Source organism: Lipophrys pholis (genome assembly GCF_963383615.2).
Source record: "Lipophrys pholis genome assembly, chromosome: 21".
Classification (NCBI taxonomy): Eukaryota; Metazoa; Chordata; class Actinopteri; order Blenniiformes; family Blenniidae; genus Lipophrys; species Lipophrys pholis.
The window spans coordinates 7,236,805-7,259,168 of record NC_137649.1 but is presented as its reverse complement, the minus strand read 5'-3'; the positions used below and the strand labels follow the sequence as shown (position 1 = coordinate 7,259,168).

The following is a 22,364-nucleotide window of genomic DNA, read 5'->3' as shown; positions in this document are numbered from 1 at the left end:
CTGGGGGGGACTGATGGGAGGAGCACAGGAAAACATAGTCAGAACTACATCCTCAGCAGTGGTCCTGAGTCACTCCTGCAGGCACCATCATGACTCAGCGGAGGGTCTTTCTGTTCTTTACTCAGTCTGCCCGTATTGACTCAGCGCCACCTTATTGAGACCCATCAAGCTCCTTAAGTGTCGGGGCAGATGGTGCAAAAGGCTCACCCCTCTGAGAGTTTGTGTGTAGTCATTGTGGGAGTGGGTTCTCCAGTGACTAAGCGCTCCTGACACCTCGGGGAGGCGGTTCTCAGGTGTTGATGAGGGCAAGGCTTTATATGGACTGTGTGGCAGCTGTTTTGTCCTTGAAGATACCTTCAGCCTTGCACTTGGTATCAAGACAAGAAACGCATTTCGTCTAAAGTGGCTTCACGTTGCAAAATCAAATGCAGCATGCATGGTGAGATATTTCATGACTGTTCAATTACAACAACTTGTCTGAGGAGACGCGCGCCAACCTGGCAGCTTGTTGTGAAGTAGTCCAATTAGCCGTGTGCGTTTATCTTGATACGACCTCTGAGACGTTTGTCTCCGGCGCCCATGTGATACACCTTTGTTTTTGTGTTCAAAGGCAATAAATGAGGAGTCTTAGTGGGAAATGAGAAGTGTTCAGGATTAATTCTGTTTGGATCGTTGCCTGAGACGAGACGGGAGGTTTTCAAAGGCCAGAAATGTTTTATCCACATTGTTGGGGTTGAATTTGATCTTCTTGCTTCGATGCTTTTGCTCTCCATGGTGACAAATTCTTATGTTTCTCTTCAGCAGCAGAACGTCTCAGCTACTAAAAGTGCGAGTAATATCCAGAGACATTTTTAGCGAAAAGAGCGATCATAATAATCAGTCAAAGAATATACAGCGATCCAACAAACCAGTTACTCAGCCAGTTAAAATTGTAAAAATTTCATGACATAGCAGATTATCTATAAAGCTCATAAGAATGTAAATTAGACTTGCAAAAATAGAAAGTAAGTGAAACGTCAAAGGAGCAGAGTATGCAAGTTAATCATCTTTCTGCCCCCTTTCATTCAGGAACTGAATGACTAAACTAAACTAAACTAAACTAGAGATATATACAAAACCAAAAAAGGAAAACAGTGAAAAAACATTGAGGAAGTCTATGTTGAAGCCTACTTTTCCCTTGAAAAAATCAATAATTTATAGTACAACTCAAGCCCAAACTTTTTGCTCTGTCTGTCTGTGGTCAGAACTCATAGTATACACTACAACTTTCAAACGTTTTCATGAAGTGTTTCATTGTTACCACAGCATGAATCCCTGTGCATCAGAATCACATTGAGACAAACTGTTTTAACTAAATTTCGCTTTACATATCAACAACATGCTGCTGTGTTACTTGCCTAAAAAGTTGCCACTAGCAGCAATAATGTTGCATCGATGTCGAAACACCAAACGGCAACGCATCACTGGAGGAATTATGCTTGGTCATAAACTGTTACTGAGCCTTTGGCTGCTTTCTAAATGTGTTTAACTCCCTTTATGCAACGGTGAAGTCCAAGTCATGTGTCCAAAGCCTCAGCAGATTTCAGTCCAATCTCAGAGTGATTAGCAAGGCTTTTCAGTCTATCCTTAGCTTCCCATGCAGGTAGGCCCGCTTGGAGAGGGAGGCTTCCAGACGCTTTCTTGTGTCTTTGCTTGCAATTGCTCCGCTGTTTCTTGGAGGATTTACATCTGTGGCTTCTCAAATATTTTTTTTTCCCACTATGTGTTTTTACTTGCCTGGACTATAGCTGTGACTCTGGTGAGTATACTACATATGAATGCATGCACAATTCTGAGCATATGAACTGTATATATCCGCTGCTTGCATGCACATTGTTGCAAATGATGACGTTCAAAGGATCAGAGGAGGTTGAGATTTAAGAATTACTGGGTCCTTTGCATGACTTTTGACAAAGAAAGGATGCAAATACTGGCCTGTCTGCAGGACGCAATTTTCGCTTTCCTTGCTCAGAGTCCTTCAGGAGCATTGGTTGGCCAGTACAACGCCACAGGGATTCATTACATTGTTGTAGGGATACAAGGCCACATATGTTTCCTGGTTCTGCTCAAAGAATAATTTTTTGCATCTGTGGTCCAGCGAGTTACAGGAACACAATTTGTTGCAAAGAAGCAAATTTGCAAACTACTAACTTATTCAATCTGTATAGATTGTTGTGTTTGCAAAGTAAAACTGACCATACATTCCTGTTGTATACTGAGTCATCTCTAGGTATTTATCATATCAATATATTTCGTATTAACTAAATTTCATATTAATATTTATCAATATATTTCATATTAACTGTGAGAGGACATCACAACATCAGAATACAGCTGATACGTATTTATTATTAAGTCATTATAAATATTAATTTAATTTCTTAATATATATATATATATATATATAAACTTGATGTTTCTATTAATATCTACTTTTCTACTAAATTGATATTTTTTCTCAAGATCATGAGACTCAGAGGCAAGTCAACAATCACAGTCAGAAATTATACAGATGGTTATATTCCAATATTTTATTACAATAGGACAAAATATAGCATCAGTGTTAATGAAACATCTGTCATAAAGGATGTGTCTATATTGAACATGAATGGATTTTATATTTTTAATCCTGGATGGCGCAGAACCTTCTTACTGGAGGTGCATCCTGAGACCATAACAATGTCTCTTTGGACTATAAATGGACTGCGGCTCTACTCTAAATACATACGATTGGCAGTGTCACATGTTGCAGTATTTACAGCAACAAATAATTCTGTTTCTTCTGATGAAACATTCAGGAGCACTTCCTGTTTCTTTACTTGCACGTCTACAACATTTGCTAATGCAAGGACAAGCACAATAGCCAAACCTTTTCTTTACAAGTGTCAGTCAAGCTTAGTCTTCTTCTATTGTTAATCAAATTTGCAGCATTTTAAATTGCATTTGATTCTGGGCTTGCATCCCCTCACAGTCTGCAATACGGAATTGGATTTTAGTTTCAAGTATTGTCACAGTAAGAATGCATTCTGCTTATTGCAGGTATTTCTGTTTTTGCGAGCCATTCTCGCATCTTAATTGCAAAGGGAGCCGGCTAAGAATGTATTATCGCCGGTGACAGGGACAATCACTGAAGTAACGTCCACTTCGACTGCTAGCAGGGACTTAAGCTTGTTATTTAAAGTCACTCGGAGGATTTATTTGCGGCTCTATCCTCATTATCCGCGCCTTCATTTACTCTTTGATCTTCACAGCGGTCTGTACATATGTATCAGCGGTATCACCTTTATCCCATTTTAAGCTGTAGATTGTTCGGCTTTCTGCTGCTGTTAAACACATTAAATCAAATCTAATTCAGGATGCGTTTGTATCATTTCAATCACATACAATTACCAAAATATCCTGCATATAACAGGGGTTTCTGTTGTACAAAGGGTGTAATATAAGTGTTGAGCATAATTATGCACAAAATTAGCGGGATGCAAATTGTCCATTAATACTAAACATTGCACGAAGAGAAGTGTCCCAAAGAATTTGACAAACACACACAATACTGAAAAGGCAAACCCAGTTTCCTTTTGACTTACACAGATGTGAATTTAGAACAGCGCTGTACTATGTATACCTACATGCTTTCAGGTCTTGTTCCATGTGAGGACTTTTTTTTCCCAGACATGCTCTTGATGCCAGACCTCAACATGTTAAGGTATATCTTTAGACTTAAGCAGTTTAGCGAAGAGTTCATGCTGAGTTGCAAGGGAAAGACGAGGATGTACAAATCCAACAAGGGCTTGTTAGATTAGAAAGTGAGGAAAACATGGATTTTCTTGTTTATTCTTTCCATTTCCAGTCTAAGTAGTTTATTTTTAAACGTTTTATTTTTTTTTCCTAATTCTTCTAGGTGAGTGGGAGCCATGCAGATTTCCCGGCGGAAGCTCAGGAGAGACATGACAAACCTCGGTTGCTGCTTTCCCGAGCTCTCCTGCCCCCTTCTTCTGCTCACCTGAGATCATCCTCCATTCTGAGTGAGGAGGCTCAAATATGTCCTCCCACAAACGCAACTTCCAGTGCTTCAGTGCTGTCGGAGCTGAAGGGGACCACCGACCTTCTCAGGCCTTCAAGCATCACTCCCACCATCTACCCAGGATCCCGCAGCATGGCATTGTGGGCCATCATAGCGACTGCTGTCTCTGCTCTGAGTACAGGCATGCCCAGCCCTTTGAGGCAGTAGACTCTCACCTGACGCCGTTCTATCACACACCATACCATCACCACCACCACCCCCACCACCCCCACCAGTATGTTCTCAGGGGACCAAGCAGGCCAGAAGGGGGACCCTCCGGCCACGACCATCATCACAGACATAAAAAGAGGGTGATCCTGCTGAAGAACAGCGACCCCTCGCTCAGGAAGACCATTGTCCTACACCGCAGGGGTCTACGCAGCTTCGGACTTTTCCTCGAGGAAGTTTCGGAGCTCATGCAGTACCACATCAGGAAGTTCTACACTCTGGAGGGACGCAAGGTGAGCTCATAACCACCTGGGATTTTGATCCGTCATAGTTATATCTATAAATGGAGGTGATTGTGATTTTCCACGTTTTTATTTTTGAGGTAAACTTCTTGAAATTTCAAGAGTAAATTTCCAGAGTAAAGGAATCCCTTTAGACTGTGTAAAACTACAAAACAATGGTTGAATAATTGAAGGATTGTTAGCCAGTTTCTTATTATTTTCTTATTAATGACAGAGCTGACATTTTTAGGTGGGGAATTGACAGAGAAAGAGTATTTCATTTAGCCTGTCAGGGTATATTCTGTTTTCAACCAAACAATTGTGCTTCAACCAAAATAGTCAGCAATCCTAATATTTCAACTCATATCTACTTTTTCTCAGGAGTTTGTCTCCAAAGCACCTCCGGAACCACATAATAGACCTTAGTTTTTACATTAGTCTTTATGTGGCATCCGTCTGTTTGTACACCACTTTACTTGGACTGGTTGGTGACTTTCTTTACCAGTGTAATAATCCAGAAGATGTGAAAGTGGAAAAAGCATTCATAAAATATGACTTTTATTCATCTTGCGCTATGTTCTGCTATAACACAAGTTGAGTGGGATAAATATTTTAAGTGTGAGCATCAGGGAATGAAATGGGGATATTCCCTCACAGTTACATTGAGATTGTGGATATCTCTTCAAAACCCATTAATCTTGGTCATATCAGAGCTATTTTTGAGAGAGGAGAAACAGGTCACCTTTGCAACTTACCTACTTTGATACCAGAGGTGTCTCAGAATTGTGTCTTCCACAGTGGCAATTAATTTTAGTCCCGCTGGCTTCGTGTGACCACAGATGAAGCCATTCATCTGCCGTTACTAACTGGATTGAAAATTCAAAAACTGCACTGTCATCAAAGCCGACTGCACATGAGAGGAATAAAATCAACAAAGCGTTCAATATCTGAGGAGACATGTTTTACCAGCATTTTATACCTGTCAGTAAATAACAGATACGGAGCAAATTTGTGTTGAGAAACTAGTTTAAAGCATTAAGAAACGCATTTAGCTATGAAATAATCAAACATGCATACGTCAGTACTACTATATTTACTGATGAAAAAAGAGCATGTTTGTTGTTTTCAATTATCATCCATGCATATTGTAACCATTGTTCTGTATGTCACGGCAACTCTGAAAAAAGCCCAACAAAAAAATAAATAAACATTTGTTAGTGATAGGATGATTACAAAAATATATCTAATCCAACCACTCCAAGTAAAATACACTTAAGCAATTAGAGAGAACAGAAAGTATGTTGTGGACATGGATCTCGGAATGCTGTCCCTCTTGAGGGAAAAATATGGATCTGTGATGAGCTGCACATGTGACCATGCTGACATTTTGCAGACGAGCAGATGATTTGTTGGTGTATTTCCAGGCAAATATCTGAAGGGAAAGATACTTTGGCAAAATAAATTGTGCTGTAGTGGTCAGAATTGTTGCTTTGCACCAAGAATGTCCCAGATTTGAGTTTAGATTTCGTTCTTTCAGTGCAGGGCTTGCTCATTCTCCCTGTGTGCTTGTACGTCTCTTTAGTTATGAACTAGTGGCCTGTTGAGGGACCCATTAGTCAGCTGAGATTACACTGCGACTTCAAGTTGGATAAATGAGTGTAGAAGATTGAGACATGGATGGATACCTTGGCATGAAAAATGCTTTAGATCAAAACAAAGAAGCCCTGAAAGATCTCAGTTTTTTAAATCTCTAATGAAGGGACAGCAGGAAAACATGACAGTATTATAACAACTGTGAGGGTGGCTGTACATTAAGATGAATTACTTTGTCAATCCAAAGGATTGAGGTAAAGAGTTTAAAATGCTGCGTCATAAATGTACCTTCAAGTGACACTGGTTGCATTGTGTTTCAGATTGACAACGTTCAGAGTCTTCTGCAGTGCCCCAATGTGCTCGTCTGTGTCGGACAGGAGCCGTCTCACCCTTCAGTTGTGGAGAATTTCCACAAAACATCTGATGACAAACTTCCAAAGCTGAATGTGAAGTCACATCTGAGTGGATGCCCCAACGAACATGGAAGTAAGGGAAAAGTACTTTATTGCAGTATTACAATATAGGACCTAGTATCACTTCGAAACCAAAGGAGTTGTCTTTTTTTTTTTTTTTAACGCTTATGGATTCCATCAAAAAAGTTTAATGCACATTGTACATCCATAGGAGAGCTAATTTAATATATATTTGTCTCTTTTTGTATTTTTTTTCTTGGCCAGATGAAAACAAAGGACTTACTGCAAAGAAAGGTGTCATCTGTCCAAACTTAGAATGTCACACCAGGGAAAACAGGCAGTCTGTGTCTTCTAACAAGTCAGCACCCGATGGGGCCAACTCTCCAGTAAATTCCAACCTGCCTGCCAGCGATCAAATGGGAGAAGATGATATCGAGAAGACGGTTCGTGTTAATGAGGATGGCAGTTTGTCTATGGAGATGAAAGTGCGCTTCAAATTACAAAATGACGAAACTTTGCATTGGTCCACGGAAGTGACAAAGACCACAGGCACGGCCTGCGAGTACCTCCGCGGACACAACAGCCCCTATTTTTCACAGGTTGGTGATGGAAGCTATTCAGGATCTGAAAACATTTCGACGAGTGATAAAGAGGAGGCTTACGTCATGCTTCGCCATGGGAGACATCGAGAGTCTCACTGTCCACAGTGCTGTCCTCACTGTCGGGAGTATGACATCTGGAAGAATATCCCAGGAGTACATGGAGCTAGTCGCCGCATTCAGTCTTCGAGCTCCAGCGCATCCTCACACACGGTGGTCTCGAGGAAGACAGTGGTTGAAAGGCAGACGAGCGACGAATTCACAGAACATGTGGTGGAGAGAGAAACTTGCGTGAAGCAGACTATTGAAGCGGCTGAAACTGTTGAGTACTGTACAATCAGGAGTGGGACACCGAAGTGCAATGTGCTGTCCTCCACGAACGACACCTGTGAGGCTGGTTGTTTGTACGGCTGCCCAAATGAGTTGGTCGATGTTGCTGCACTGTCAACTGCTCAAACACCAGAACAAGGAGATCAAGCAGAAGATGTCTCTTGTGCTTCCCCTCCGAAATCAGTAGGTGACGAAGAGCATCAAAATGATGAGGGGGATGATGTCCAACCAAGGGCTTCAATAGCATCTTCTCAGAATAGTGAACCTGAAAGAGAAGAAATGGATGCAGAATCACAGCATTCTTCCCCGAGTGCTACAGATGGAGCATCCAATGCTTCAGGGTCCTCCAGCAAGTCAAAAGGATCTAAAAATCAGCAAACTTGTCACTGTGGTGAGGCTGATGATGACACAAATGGACAAATGGATGTCCAAACAGAAGAAGAAGATGACATACCAAGCGATCAGTCAAGTGCCATTTCTGTCAATACAAATGCCTCTTGCACATCAGAAGCACAAGAAACAGAGTCCAAAGATGAAGAGGGGGAAAGGTCCAAAAGTGCCATGTCAGTTCATTCAAATGCCTCAACGAAATCTGAGAAGTCTGTGACCTCAGAGGGGACACCTGAACAGTCGAAATTAGAGCACGACGTGGAAGAAGACCGAGCATTGAGCTCGATCTCATCCAAATCTAAAGCCTCTAATAAATCAAAGGGATCAAGAATATCTTCTGTCCCAGATGAAAAACAAACTGAGGACGAGCAGAGAACACCTAGTGCCATGTCAGACTCAAAACAGGACACATCTGAAGAGTCTGTGGAGGAAGGCATGCAAAACTCAGCTGAAGAAAATGAACCTGGACGGGACACAAAAAGTGCAATGTCAACAAAGTCTACTAAGTCAAATGTATCTGCAACATCTACAAGATCAAAAGGCCATGAAGAATCGAATGAAGTCGATGCTGATGAAACAAAATCCAATAAATCTGCAAGATCCATAAAATCAAAGAGCCCTGTTGCCCAACCTGAAGAAAATGATGATGTGACTGAAGTGGAAAATGAAGGAAGACCTCATAGTAAAGTTTCTGTGAAATCCGTGATCTCGGTGAAGTCAAATGTTTCAACAAAATCAAAATCTGATGTCAAAAGTGAAAAAAGTGGTGATGCGGATGAGGATGGAAATGATGTAGAGCAAAATGAGGAAAGAGCATCTAGTGCAATGTCAGAGAAATCAGTTGATTCAAGGTTATCGGAAAGATCAAGCAAGTCAAAAACCTTTACTGGGATGTTGAAAGAAAACAGCAGTGACGAGGGCGCTGCAGAGAGAGCACAAAGTGTAATGTCTGCTAAATCTGCCCATTCAAATGAGAGGGGACCGAGTGCACTGTCTGTGAAATCTGTGCGGTCAAGCGCGTCAGCCAAATCAACACGATCAAATATTTCAGCCAAATCTCACGTGTCAGTGGAAGAAAGTCCTGAAGGTGATACTGAATATAAAGAAAGAGTCCCAAGCAGTATGTCAACTACATCTGTCGTATCCTCAAAGTCAAATGTTTCCGCCAGGGAGTCTGCAGTTCCTTCTGAAGGCTGCAGTAATATCACGGAAGATATCGCTGTTGAAGCAGAGACTGAAGAGAGATCAGCCAGCTCAATGTCGATAGATTCAAATTCTTCATCAGTCCAATCACATGTTTCAGAAGTATCTGCGGAGAGAGCACCAAGTGCTACCTCAGCTAAATCAGCCCGGTCGAGTGTCTCAAAAGTGTCTGTAAACTCTGCAGCTTTGTCGACTAAGTCAGCAAAGTCACAAGCCTCAACAAAATCCTTCAAGTCAAATATTACTGAGGTTCAAACTCCTGAAGATGAAACTCAAGACAGAGCAGAAAGTGCACTGTCAACCAAAACGGCAAAATCATCCGTCTCCACAAAATCTAAAAAATCTACAAGACTGGTTCATCCAGGTGATGAAAATATTGCTAATCAGGAGGAACGCAAAGAGAGAGCATCAAGTAATTTGTCAGTAAAATCAGTAAAATCAGCTAAATCCAACATTTCTGCAACATCAAGAAGATCAAAAGTGGCTGAAGCTGGTTTGGAAGACAATCCTGAGAAAAGAATAGTTGAGGGTGACAGTGAAGGGAGAGCACTGAGCTCCATGTCAGTCCAGTCAGTGCAGTCTAATGTTTCTGCAAAATCAAAATGTTCTGCTGGTGTTCCAGCTGAAGAAGCCTCAGAGATCACAGATGAAGAACGCAACATAGAACAAAATCCAGAAAGACCAACAAGCTGCATGTCTGACCTATCTGTCCTCTCATGTGAGTCAGAAATGTCAATAAAGTTTGCAGAGAGAACGCCAAGTGCTTTGTCAAATAAATCAGCAACATCACAAATTTCCACAAAATCTTTCAAATCTAACACCTCCGAAATGCAATCTGGTAAAACTATCGGTATTCCTGATGAAGCAGAAGGGGACCGTGGAAATCAGGACAGAGCAGGGAGTGCAATGTCAGCCAGAACGGCCAAATCAACAATTTCTGTAAAGTCTTCTAAGTCAAGAAGATTGGACAATGCAGGAGAAGAAGATACAGCTGAGCAGGAGGAACACATGAAAAGATCTCCAAGTAATCTGTCAGTCAAATCAGCAAAATCAAACATTTCTACAACATCAAGGAGAACAAGGGTGTCTGAAGCTGCTCTAGAAGATAATCCTGAGGAAAGAATTGTCGAGGGTGAAAGCGAAGGAAGAGCAGCGAGCTCTGTGTCAGTCCAGTCAGTGAAGTCAAATCTCTCAACAAGATCAAGCAGATCTAAACATTCTACTGCTGTTGCAGATGAGGAAGGCTCAGACATCTCACTCATAGAAGACAACAAAGAGCCAAGTGAAGCAAGGTCACCAAGCTGCATGTCCGCCAAATCTGCCAGAACAGGGGTGTCAGACGTGTCTATAAAGACTGCAGAGAGAACACCAAGTTCAATGTCAAACAAAACTGCAAAATCAAGTATTTCTGCCAAGTCTATTAAACCACCAGGAGCAGAAAATACAGTGGATCAAGAGGAAAACACAGAAAGAGCTCCAAGTAATCTTTCAGTCAAATCAGGGAAATCAGCAAAGTCAAATCTTTCTACAAAATCCAGAAGATCGAAGGTTTCTGAAGCTGGTCTGGATGACAATCCCGAGGAAAGAATTGTAGAGGGCGAGAGTGAGGAGAGAGCAATAAGCTCTTTATCAGTTCAATCAGTAAAGTCAGATATTTCTAGAAGATCAAGCAAATCCAAATGTTCAACTGGAGCGGCAGATAAGGAAGGGTTTGAAGTGTTGGATGAAGAAAATGACAAAGAACAGGCTCAAGAAAGATCACCAAGCTGCATGTCAGCCAAATCTGGTGTGTCAGAAATATCTGTGAAGTCTGCGGAGAGAACACCAAGTGCATTGTCGAATAAATCAACTAACTCACATCGTTCTTCTCGGTCAATCAAATGTAATACTTCTGAAGTACAGAGTGATAAATCTACTGGCATTGTTCATGAAGTAGGTGGTGAGGATGAAAGTCATGTCAGAGCAGGGAGCGCAATGTCAGCCAAAACTGCAAACTCGACAATTTCTGCTCAGTCTACTCAATTACAGGGACATATTGATCCAGGAGAAGAAAATACAGAGGATCAGGAGGAACCAACAGAAAGATCTCAGAGCAATCTGTCGGTCAGGTCAGCAAAATCAGCGAAATCAAACACTTCCAGATCGTCTAAAATATCAAAAGTTAGCTCTGAAGACAATGTCAACAATCCCGAAGAAAGAATTGCTGAAAATGACAGTCCAGACAGGTCAGGGAGTTCAATGTCAGTTACATCTGACGTTTCTTCAAGATCAAATATTTCAAAATGCTCCGCTGAAATTCCAGCAGACGAAATCTCCATGAGTTCAGAAGATGAAAATGACAATGAGCAAAGTGGAGAAAGAGCACCGAGCTGCACGTCAGCCAAATCTGTCCAGTCAGGTGTGTCAGAAATATCTATAAAATCTGCAGAGAGAGCAACAAGTGCTTTGTCAATTAAATCAGTGAAATCGAGTGTGTCTGCAAAGACTGCCAGATCGAATATGTCTGGCACAGATGCTGGCGTTCCTGATGAAGGAGCGGGTGAAGACGAGCCTCAAGAAAGAGCACACAGTGCCACGTCAACCAAGACTGCCAAGTCATCTATTTCCACAAAGTCTGCAAAGTCTGGACTGGACAGTCGAGTTGAACAGTGGACATGTGACCAGGAGGAACATGAAGACAGAGCTCCCAGCAATATGTCTTTAAAATCAATGAAATCACAAAAGTCAAATGTTTCAGCTGCATCAAAGAAATCAAAAGTTTCCTTCGCTGCTTGTGACCCCACTGATGAAACAGCAAGCAGCGAGGAGCAGAGTGAAAGCAGATCAGTGAGTTCAATGTCTGTCTCCTCAATCAGGTCTGCAAGATCGAACAGGTCAAAATGCTCAGCCGATGTCCACGTTGACAAAAACCTTGCAAGGCCTCAGTCACATACTTCTACAATATCCACAAAATCACAGGCTTCTAAATGTCCTTCTGATACAAACACTGAAAGGAATGAACAAGAAGAAGATCAGGACAGAACCGAGAGTCCAGTGTCAGTAAAGTCAACTATTTCTAGAACATCGAATAAGTCAAGCGAGTTTGCTTATGCTGTTGAAGAAATTGCGAACAATTCTGATCATGTGGAAAGATCAGCCAGCAATATGTCTGTCAAATCAGCAAAGTCAAATGTTTCTAAATCGTCTAAGAAATCCAAAGTTTCAGAGATGCCCTCTGAACACAGCACTGTCACTGCTGATGCACAGAGTGAAGGAAGAGCGAGTGCATTGTCATCTCGGACAGCCAAGTCAAGTGTTTCTGCCCAATCAATAAAGTCAAAGTCTACAGCCATTTCAGCAGCACAGAGCTTTGAGAGCCCAAATGAAGAACATGGAAATGAAGAACCTGAAGAAAGAGCTGCAAGCACCATGTCAGTTGAATCATGCCACTCTCATGCTTCTGAAAAGTCCTGGAGAACACAGGCCTCCGGTGTCACAATTGAAGATTTGGATGAGCTTGAGAAAACTACAGATCGGGCTTCTACTTCTTTGTCAGTTAAATCGGCAAAAACAATTACCTCTGAAACTGACGTTTTGCAGGAAAAGAATGAAAATGTGGAAATGCCTGAGAGATCAAAAAGCACATTGTCTGCCAAATCCACACAGTCAGTAAAGTCTGCAAAGTCAAATTTGACAAAAGTCTCAGACGCGCCAGCTACCGATAGAGCACCAAGTGGGATGTCAGCTAACTCAGCCAAAGAAACTGAAGAGCGAGTATCAAGTGTGATGTCAACTAAATCAGCCACGTCCATGAAATCAACACGGTCCGGCATATCAACAAAATCTAATAAGACAAAAACATCTACAATTGCAGATGTTGAGCGTGCGCCAAGTAGTACTTCCATAAAATCAGCAAATTCACATGTTACAGTAGGATCAAGAGCTGAAAATGGCACCGGGATCTCAGATGAAAATGAAGAAGACGACAGCGGGAAGAGAGCAATGAGCTCAATGTCTGCCAGATCAGAGAATTCAAATGCAACATCGGTTTCTACTAAATCAAAAGCTTCCCGCACTACTCAACGATCTGAGAAAACTAATGTTACAGAACAAGCAGCTGATGACGTTAGTCAAAATGAGAGGACACAGAGTGTTTTATCACTGAAATCAAACGCATCTGGAACAACTCCGTGTGAAAATGGTCAAAATGATGAAGCGGATGAAAGACCCCACACCGCTAGATCAGCCAAATCAGGAAAATCAGGCAATTCAAATATATCAAAGCCATCAATCACTTACAGAAATCCTACTCCAGAAAATGCTGAGGCCCCAAACGATGGAAATATAAATACAGACTCTGAGAGAGTACCAAGTACCATGTCAAACAAGTCAAATAGATCAGCGAGATCCAAAAACTCCAAATACTCTGATGCTCCTGTGGATGAAAATACTAATCAAACAGAGGAGAGAACACTGAGCCCGGTGTCAACAAGATCAAATCGATCTGAAACATTCAACAAGTCTGATGTTCCTTCTGTGACAGTAGAGGAAAGTGGTGACAAAGCACCAAGAGCAATGTCAACAAGGTCAAAGAGTTCAGCTCGATCAAAAAAGTCAGGAATTTCTTTGAAAAGTGAAGGCCCGACACAAAGCTCGTTAAGTGTGAAGTCACATCTGTCCGTTACATCTAAAAAATCCAAGGTGACGGATATTATAACAGACGGAGACACAGAAAACAAAGACAAGACGAGAATGATGACAACTGTTGATGCTTATTCTGAGGACAGAACTAGTGTGTCTTCAGTCAATACAGGAAAAGATCTGAATCCTGAACAAAGCAGTGAATCTTGTCTGCAGGAGAAGGAGCAACATGATTCAACTGATAAAAGCAGTCGTCACTCTAAGTCCAACAAGTCAAGAAGAACAGAAACGAAAAGTATCTCTAAACCCAAGTCGACTGCAAATTCTGCTGCATCAGCAGCTCATCGGACTGCAACCAAGGCTTCAGGAAATGCTGAGCAGGTCATTTGTGACAGCAGAAGTGATTTGTCACAAACTTTATCCAGTTCAGACATTGTCAAAGGAACCTGTGAGACTTCAGCACTCGGAGAATCATCGTTTGATGCGTCTCCGAGGATAACAAACGGTCCAGTGAGTGTTGCGGATCACAAAAGTAACAGAAGCACCAAATACATCGACGACAGCACCGAGGCTGACGACTTTGACCTGGTCCCGTCTCGCCTACCCAATGCTTCCCCAACAGAGGTTGTGAATGAATGGCTGAAAACGTTGCCAGCAGAGAATGAGATTTATGACATGGATGACTTTAATGAAGAGACTGAAGAACAAACAATAAAGAAAACGAATACAGTTGAACAAAATGGTGACAGTGCTGACGCAGCAGCAGCGAATTCAAATAACGAAAACAAGGAAGATGTGATCAAAAGTGTTTGCACTGGCTCAGAGGCACCAAATGAAGATTCCTGCACTGACCAAGATAACGAGTCAAAAATATTCAACTCCTCCATACAAGTGATGAAGGTTCTTCTGAATCCAAAGCTTGATAGATGCAACAGTTTACCAGAAATTTCCCCGGTGTATGGGCGTAAGCTAAGCACGTCAGCGAGAGGTCTTTTGGATAGCCTCGTGAAACTGCAATTAATTGATCATGACCCTAAAAATGCAAATGAAAAAGACGAGCGATACAAAGAGCTGATGAACATCCTGCAATCTCTCTGGCTCTGTGAGCCTCCAAAACATGAATACACGTTAAAGGACCATCGTCACTCTGTGGATGATGACTTCAATCACACCTCGTCCTCGGGGGTGGATGTTAACAGTGGATCCACAGGTTCTGGACAGAGCAGTGATGGCGTGAAGAGTAGCAGTGATCTTAACGGTGACGTCCGTCAATCTCACTCCAGCTTGAATACACTACAAAAGGTACAAAAGATCTGTGAAGATGAACCAGAAGCAGAAGCTCAATGGACCTCTGGCAGAGATTCAGAGGAGAAAAAACCGAAGGAAGATGACCCGGCAACAGATGACACAATTAGAAGCAATGACAGTCCAAGAGAAATACCTGAAACATCGTCATCAACAAACAAGAGTTCGGGGAATGACAGCAGTGGCCACAAATCTCCAGAAGAAGTGGAGATAGAGGATGAAGAGGACCTACAATCTGAGAGTTCCTTTGTGCTTCAAAGCACACAATTAGTCAAAGAGATATCTCAAGATTCTGATCCCATATGGGTTTTATCCTTATTGACTAAAATAAAAAAGCAGTTCATGAAACATTATGTCAATGCAATGAAAGAGTTCCAGGTTCGCTGGAATCTGGGAGATAATGAGAAGCGTGAAATAATGGTAAATGACCTTAAAACTGAGGTCCACAAAAAGATCCAAGCGAGTATAGACAGAGAACTAAGGAAAATCCAAGGTAGAACAGGCCTGCCAAAGCCTCCGAAAGAAGCAATGTCCCATGTTTCAACGACACAAACTGAGGAGAGAAAACAGAAACTGAGAGCTATGCTCAAACAGTCAATCAATTCAAAAGCAGAAAAAAGTGATGATTCGGCAACAGGAACATCTTACAGTGACCAGCGCAGTGAAAACAATGACGACAACTGTCCATGTGAAACATGCATTAAGGCAGACGTGGTATCTATAACACTTCTTGCACCTGTTGACAAGGATTTTGACCAAAAGAAGATGTCGGAGGATGGCAACTCTGATAGTGAACAAACAATCGACTGTGCATCTCAACATGGCAGGGACAACGAATCAAAAGCAGCAGAATCCATCGTAGAACAAGTTATTGTAGAAGCTGTAAAGGAAATGGAGGGGGATGAAATGCAAGACTCTGAAAATGAAGTTCAGGAAGATATGAACTCAACTGAAGAAGAGATAATAAAGGATGCAGCTGTGTCATTAAAAGAAGACACAGAAGCTGCAATCACAGCCCAAGAACGACAGATGGAATCCAGAGAAGATGTAGAAGAAGAGGTTATTGATACAACTATTACGAGTGAGGATGACACGAAAGAAAGTCTGACAGCAGCTGTGCATGAAGCTGAAAGTGAAGCAGAGGAGAATGACGCCAGCAGCACAGGGGAAGTTGATCATGTACAGGATGCTATAGAAAAAGACGCTTCTCTCACAAGTGAACATGAGCCTGAAGAAGAAGACAATGAAGAGGGGGAAGAGACAGAAATGGCAGACGATTTAATTGCTGATTCGGCTTCTGGTGCAGATGGTTCTGAGGACAAGAATGATGACAAAGTTTCAGTTCAGGGTTCAGTGTTGGAGGAAGAAGACACAGAGGATGCAGAGGAGCCTGCAGATACGACCATTGACACAGACACTGTCAATGAAACGCTTCAGGAATCAGAGGAAGAAATGACAGCTGAAAATGAGTTGGCTGTAAACGATCATGAATCTGACGAGGAAAGCGTGAGAAACGTCGATGAAGACGAGACCGATGCTGCCAGTGTGGATGAATCTGGAAAAGATTTAGATGCAACCCCAAATGAAGACGACACAACGGGCGTGAACGCTGAAGATGCAACAAGTGAAGACGAGCCGATTATAGAAAAAGAGAAAGCTGCTACAAGTGATGATGACCGAAGCAAAGATTCTGATGAAATCAACACGGCTGAGTGTGAATCTGCGGAGGAAACCCTAGCTGGAGAGCATGAACCAGAGGAAGATGAGGTTGAGGAAACAAGACTGGTTGATAATGAAGAACAGACTGTTGGGACAGAAAATGACGCAAGCATGGTGGAAAATGATGTCTCAGAAACAAATGAAGATGGAGCTGAAGATAGCAGTGCAGCAATAGAGACTACTTCTGCATTCACAAGTGAGCATGAATCAGAGAAAGATGAGCCTGCAGAAGAAAGAACTGTCTCTGATGAAGAGAAGATTGATGCCATTAGTGTTGATGAGTCTGCTGATGAAGAAACAGACACAGCAACCGCAAAGGATTCATCGGAGGAGTCAGACAACACGGCAGCTACTGAAGATGAGATGGCGGTAAAAACAGAAATGATAGAAAATGGTGACGCCAGTGATGACGATGCTGATGAAACTGAAGCAGAAGACAAGGGAAGTGAGGATGATTTGAAAGTACAGAGTGTTGATGATAAGGATGAGGCCGTTTCTCTCGGCGATTGTGAAGAAGATAGTGATGATTCTGCAGAAGATTTAGATACCACAAATGAGGAACAAACTGCAGAGATAAAAGCAGCTGAAGAACCAGCAGAAGATGAGTTGGTAGCACAGACAGAGACTCCTGTTGCAAGCGAAGATGAACTCAATGAGGCTCCTGAAACATGCACATCTGAAGATGAAACTGCAGCAGAAAGTGCTACAGCCACAAGTGAACACGGGTCTGATGAAGATGAGGCTGTCGAGGCAGAGATAGTTGACAATGAAGAACAGACGGAAGATGAGAGTGTTGAAAAAGACGTAGCTATTGCAAGTGAGGACGAAGCTGAAGAAGACAGTGCAGCTGATGAGGAAGCAGCTGAAGATGAATCAGACAAGAACGATGTTGTGGAAGCCACCAGTGCAAATGAGTCTAATTCAGAGGAGGAGACGGCCGATGACAGAGATGTCAGTGCGACAAGTGAAGATGAACAAAAGGGAGAAACAGCTGGAGAAGCCACAGTGGCGGAGGAAGAAGACGCCACTGATGATGTGGCAGAAACAACAGAGCATGAATTTGAGAAAGACACATCTGTTGAAGCCTCTGACGTTAAGTCCGAGTCAGATGAGGAGGACTCAGCCGATGAACAAACGGGAGATGAAACAACTGGAGAGGAAGAAAATGCTGTTACCACTGAGGATGAATTGAAGGAGGAAGATGAAACCACCGCCGCAGGTGAGGATGACGCAGAGTCAGACGAGAAGGAAACAGCTGATGAGCCAGGAGAAAGTGAAAGAGACGATGAAAAAGAGCATGCTGTCACGAGTGACGGCGAAACAGAAAAAGATACAGGCAAAGACACTGAACTTGAAGAGGAAAGTGCAGCTGAAGACGCGGCACAAACAAGTGTACAAGAAACCAGTGACGCTGAATCAGACGCAAAGGAAACATCAGACGTAGCAACTGAAGGTGAAAATGATGATGGAAAAGAAGAGGACGCTTCCATGGCTGAAGAGAAAAGCGAAACAGAAGATGAGGTGAACACGGCTGAGCAAGGCTCTGACAATGAGGTTCCTGAGGAAATGGCCGAAGTCGAAGATGAAGAAGAGAAGGAACCGTCTGAAGGAGCAACGAGTGCAGATGAGGCCGTTGATATGACAGCTGAGGCGACCGCAGAAAAAGAAGAATCAGGCGAAGAGGAAATCAGTGAATCTTGCAATGACACAAATGAAAATGAGATGGAAGAAAGTGTGGATGAAGATGAAACTGAGAGCATAGATGAATCAGCAAGAGAGGAAAGCTCCAAAGTCGTGCCTGTAAATGATTCAGAGGACGAATCAGAGACAGATGGAAGTGAATCAGTAAGTGATGCAACAACGGACCTAAGTGACAGTACTGGATTTGGAGACACTTCTGAAATTCCAAATGACAATGAGTCAGTATTAGAGCATTCAGAGGTCAAGCCTGATGATGAGACTGGAGATGATTCTTCAGAGGAAGATGAGACTTCAGAGGGAGCCACTGATGACAATCAGACTCCAAGTGAAGCAGACCCTGTTGAAGAGTCATCAGCAGAGAAGCTCGAGGAGACAGAGGCATCTGAAAAAAACGCAGAGAGCAGTGCCGTTGAAGACTTTAAAGATGAAGCAAAGAGCGAGGACGAGAACGAACCTCACAACGAAGAACTGGTGGACAGTGAAACAGCTGAAGGGGAATCAGAGGGTTCTTCAAATGAAGAGGAAGAATCTGCTGAAAATGAAAGTGGAAGTGAATCTGGAGCCACACATGACAATAACACAGAGGCTGTAACAACGGACGATGAGACCGAAGAACATGAAACGTCCGAGCAGCAGTCCACTACTGAAAAAGATGGTGGGGAAGAATCGGAGGCAGACGGTACTTCTGCAGGAGAAGACGTTGTAGAAGTTATGCAAAAAGTGGAAGTATCGGCCGACGACACAGAAGTGGAACGAATGCAGCTGGAAGGAGAAGATCAGGACGTTGTGGAGAATGGTGTCAGTGAGTCTGACACGGATCCCGACGAAGATGAACACCAGTGTGATGACAGTGACGTGACCGGAGAAGACAATGGTGACACGGAAGGCACGGACGATGTGGTGGAGCTGAAACCAGAGGACAACGAGGCCGATGAGGAAATATCAGAAACCGCAGAGGAGAACAAAGCAAAGGAAGACGTAGACGGAAGTCCAAACGTCACACAGTGTGTTTGCATGGATGTCATTGAAGAAGATGACGATGAGGCTGAGGCCTCTGAAAAAGAGGACGAGGAAACCGAGACACTCAATGACGACTGGAGCGAAAACGAGGGCCATTCAGCCGATGGAGAAGACGAAGAGGAGGAAGACTCAGATCAGTTTGTAGAGGAAAATGACACGAGGGTGCAACCCTTCAAGATAAACAGTCAAAATGCGCACAGCACTGATGCCAACAAAGCAACACTGATGCCACTTGATGCAAGAATCCAGCTGAACCCAGAGTCTGAAGACGGCACATATGCAGATGTCGAAGATTCTGATGTTGAACTAAACAATGAAGATGAATCTACAAGACTTGACTCCAAGAACTCAAAATAGTGTGTTGTCCATTGGAAATGGCAACAACAGAGTTATTGATAATGATGTTACAGGTAGTGAGCAACGGAAGCTTATTTCTGTCATTTGATGGCAGATCCGTCATAAGAAACATGAAGAAAAAAATGAAAGCGTCACTCAAATTCTCATTTTATTGATCCTGGTAAATATGCACTATAAGAATCACATGCACTTTGCACCAGCATATCTCATGCTGAAATAGAATTACTGCTCATACAACCGTATGGAGAAAAACAAATCCTAAAAACTTGAATGTATGTATTTCCGAAAGAATGTTTGCCTAGTTTTCATGCAATGCAACATTGATCAGTCATTAAGTGTTTATTGTATGCAGTTCTGAGCCTTAGACATAAAGCAAAGCTCCACTTTACCCACATTCTGCAGGACTATGAATAACACAATAATAATGGAATTAGCCGCCATGCGCAAATCCTGTACTTAATGCTGTATGTCTTTAAAAGAAAATTGCACCGCTCACATTTTTCCTCAGAATTTAGAAAATTGCTGTAATTTGATTCTGTTATCAAAATGAAATGAATACTAAGTAATATACTTTTCTAGCTAATATTGTTCTGTTATACCAAATATTCCAATAAGTCTACCGAGGGAAGGAGTGGGGACAGAAAATGGACAGGCTGCTATTTTCTTGAACCCCCCCCCCCCCCCCCCCCCCAAATAAACAAAAACAAAAAAATAATCTTTTTGAATGTTTAACATGGTCTCAAACAGGATTTATTGTTGTATCAAAGTTGAATGATGAGTAACATCAGTGTATGCGTGTATCAGTTCCATCAGGAAAGTGTGTTATAGCTTTAATGGATTTCTGTAGGAGATGAACGTCTCTGAAAAGTAGCAGATGTTAATTGATGGATTTATGTAAAATAAAATGACCTAATTTTCTGTATATTAGACCATTGAACTGTGTTTTTAAGTAAGGAAATACGTTAAACTCTGTGGTCCAGAGTTCATTGTCTTTGCTGAATGTATTGCACATATTATATCCAACAATAAATGTACATTAAAGTAATTTTGTGTTTTCTTTTTTTTTTTTTTGCTTTCAATTGAAAACATCTCATCAGATATAAAACATGACATTGACATTTGAGAATTTACTTCATGAAGGATGTCCTCCTATTCTTGATATAGTAGAGGTTCAGTAAGAGAACTCAGGGTGGCAAGTTCACTGGTTCAAAATCACCCTGCTGAAAGGGCCCTGCAGTGAGCCCTGGGGTACACCCTGAGCCACCAGATGCTCAGGTTGCACCCTGGATGGGAGCAACCATTACTTTATTTTAATAATAAGCTCACTCTCCCAACACAAGTCTCTCATCGAACATGAGCTGTAATTGATTAGAATAGCTTTGATGGTTGGCAAAAAGACATTTCTACAACTGGCACATTTAAAACCATCTTCATGTCAGTTTACTATCCTGACCAACTGAAACCAGTGTAGACATTCTTCACGCCGCACTTATCAACATCTGATAGAAAGGAACAGTATAGTGACTGTATCCTGCTTTCAGTCTCTTTCCACGGTGTCCCATTAGACAGAGCTGATGGATGTGGCCCTCTCAAAGTTTCCATTTGCAGCCTCCTGTGGTCATGTGGCATACATAATTGGTGTCACTCTGATTGACTGCTTAACACCAGTAAGAAGCAGGCCTCTCTTTTCAAATGTTCTTTTTGAAACAAGAATATGCCATGAGGCCTCTGAAGTCCTGCACAATGGAAATGCGAGCAACAGTCTGCTGCTGCACAAAGGAATCCAAACTCATTAACTCAAGAGTGCAGTTTGTGGAGTCCAGCATTATTTTCCCATTGAAATGAATGAGTTGGCTGCACCCACAACAAACTTAGACCAAAGCCTGCCTGGTGCAACACGTCCACAATCCGCTATGCAATGTCATTCAGTGTGGAAAATTATTTTCTGCCACTTCCTTTGTTTAGAATTAAATAGTTGAAGTCTGCTGACATTGTGATGAAAATTACAACCCACAGTTAAAAAGCTCAAGCAGCCTCTGTCTTGCCCAGACTCAGTTATAATGAGTATTAAATAAACACACAATCCAAAGTGAAAACACAAGTCTTGTTATTCTTCCCTGAGTGCTTACAGAGAAATAAATTTCTTCTGATGGAAAAGTTCAAAGTAACTGCCCCCTGGTGGCCGATATCAAAAGAACCACACTCAAACCTAATGAAGGTGGGCAGAGCCACGTGACATCAGACCACCAATCACAAAGCTACAGTTTCAAACTGAACACCTGCACAGGTCAGGAAGGGGTTAAAAGTCAGGGTCCAGTCTTCCAGGAAATCTTGAACAAGTTAGTGGTTCGGTGAGTTATTCCCACGCTGTTCAACACATAAACTAAATGCTCTCAAGGATTTTACACCATTAACGGTTTAACATATTTCACTTTTTGTGTAATAATTGGAAACATGTAGATTGTGTTTCTCAGTTTGAACAAAATTACTGGAAAAATTAACTTTTTCCAAAGTTTTTGGAATGCTGCTGTATTATTTCTATTTTGCACTGTTAAAAAAAAACCTG

At 42.1% G+C, this 22,364-nt stretch overlaps 1 protein-coding gene across 1 annotated transcript; it reads left to right on the top strand.

Moving 5' to 3' along the window:
* Positions 1-1,617: 1,617 nt before the first annotated feature.
* On the top strand, positions 1,618-20,835 carry rp1l1b (rp1 like 1b). Its single transcript, XM_080490558.1, has 4 exons — positions 1,618-1,798; positions 3,938-4,560; positions 6,462-6,627; positions 6,819-20,835. Exons 2-4 carry the CDS (start codon positions 4,078-4,080, stop codon positions 19,796-19,798), a joined length of 13,629 nt encoding a protein of 4,542 aa, XP_080346684.1. The 5' UTR covers positions 1,618-1,798; positions 3,938-4,077; the 3' UTR covers positions 19,799-20,835.
* Positions 20,836-22,364: the final 1,529 nt, after the last annotated feature.

Coding starts and splice junctions, on each gene's coding strand:
- rp1l1b (XM_080490558.1), top strand. CDS start 4,078: ATGTCCTCCCACAAACGCAACTTCCAGTGCTTCAGTGCTGTCGGAGCT. Junction 4,561..6,461: donor ACACTCTGGAGGGACGCAAG/GTGAGCTCATAA, acceptor ATTGTGTTTCAG/ATTGACAACGTTCAGAGTCT. Junction 6,628..6,818: donor ATGCCCCAACGAACATGGAA/GTAAGGGAAAAG, acceptor TTTCTTGGCCAG/ATGAAAACAAAGGACTTACT.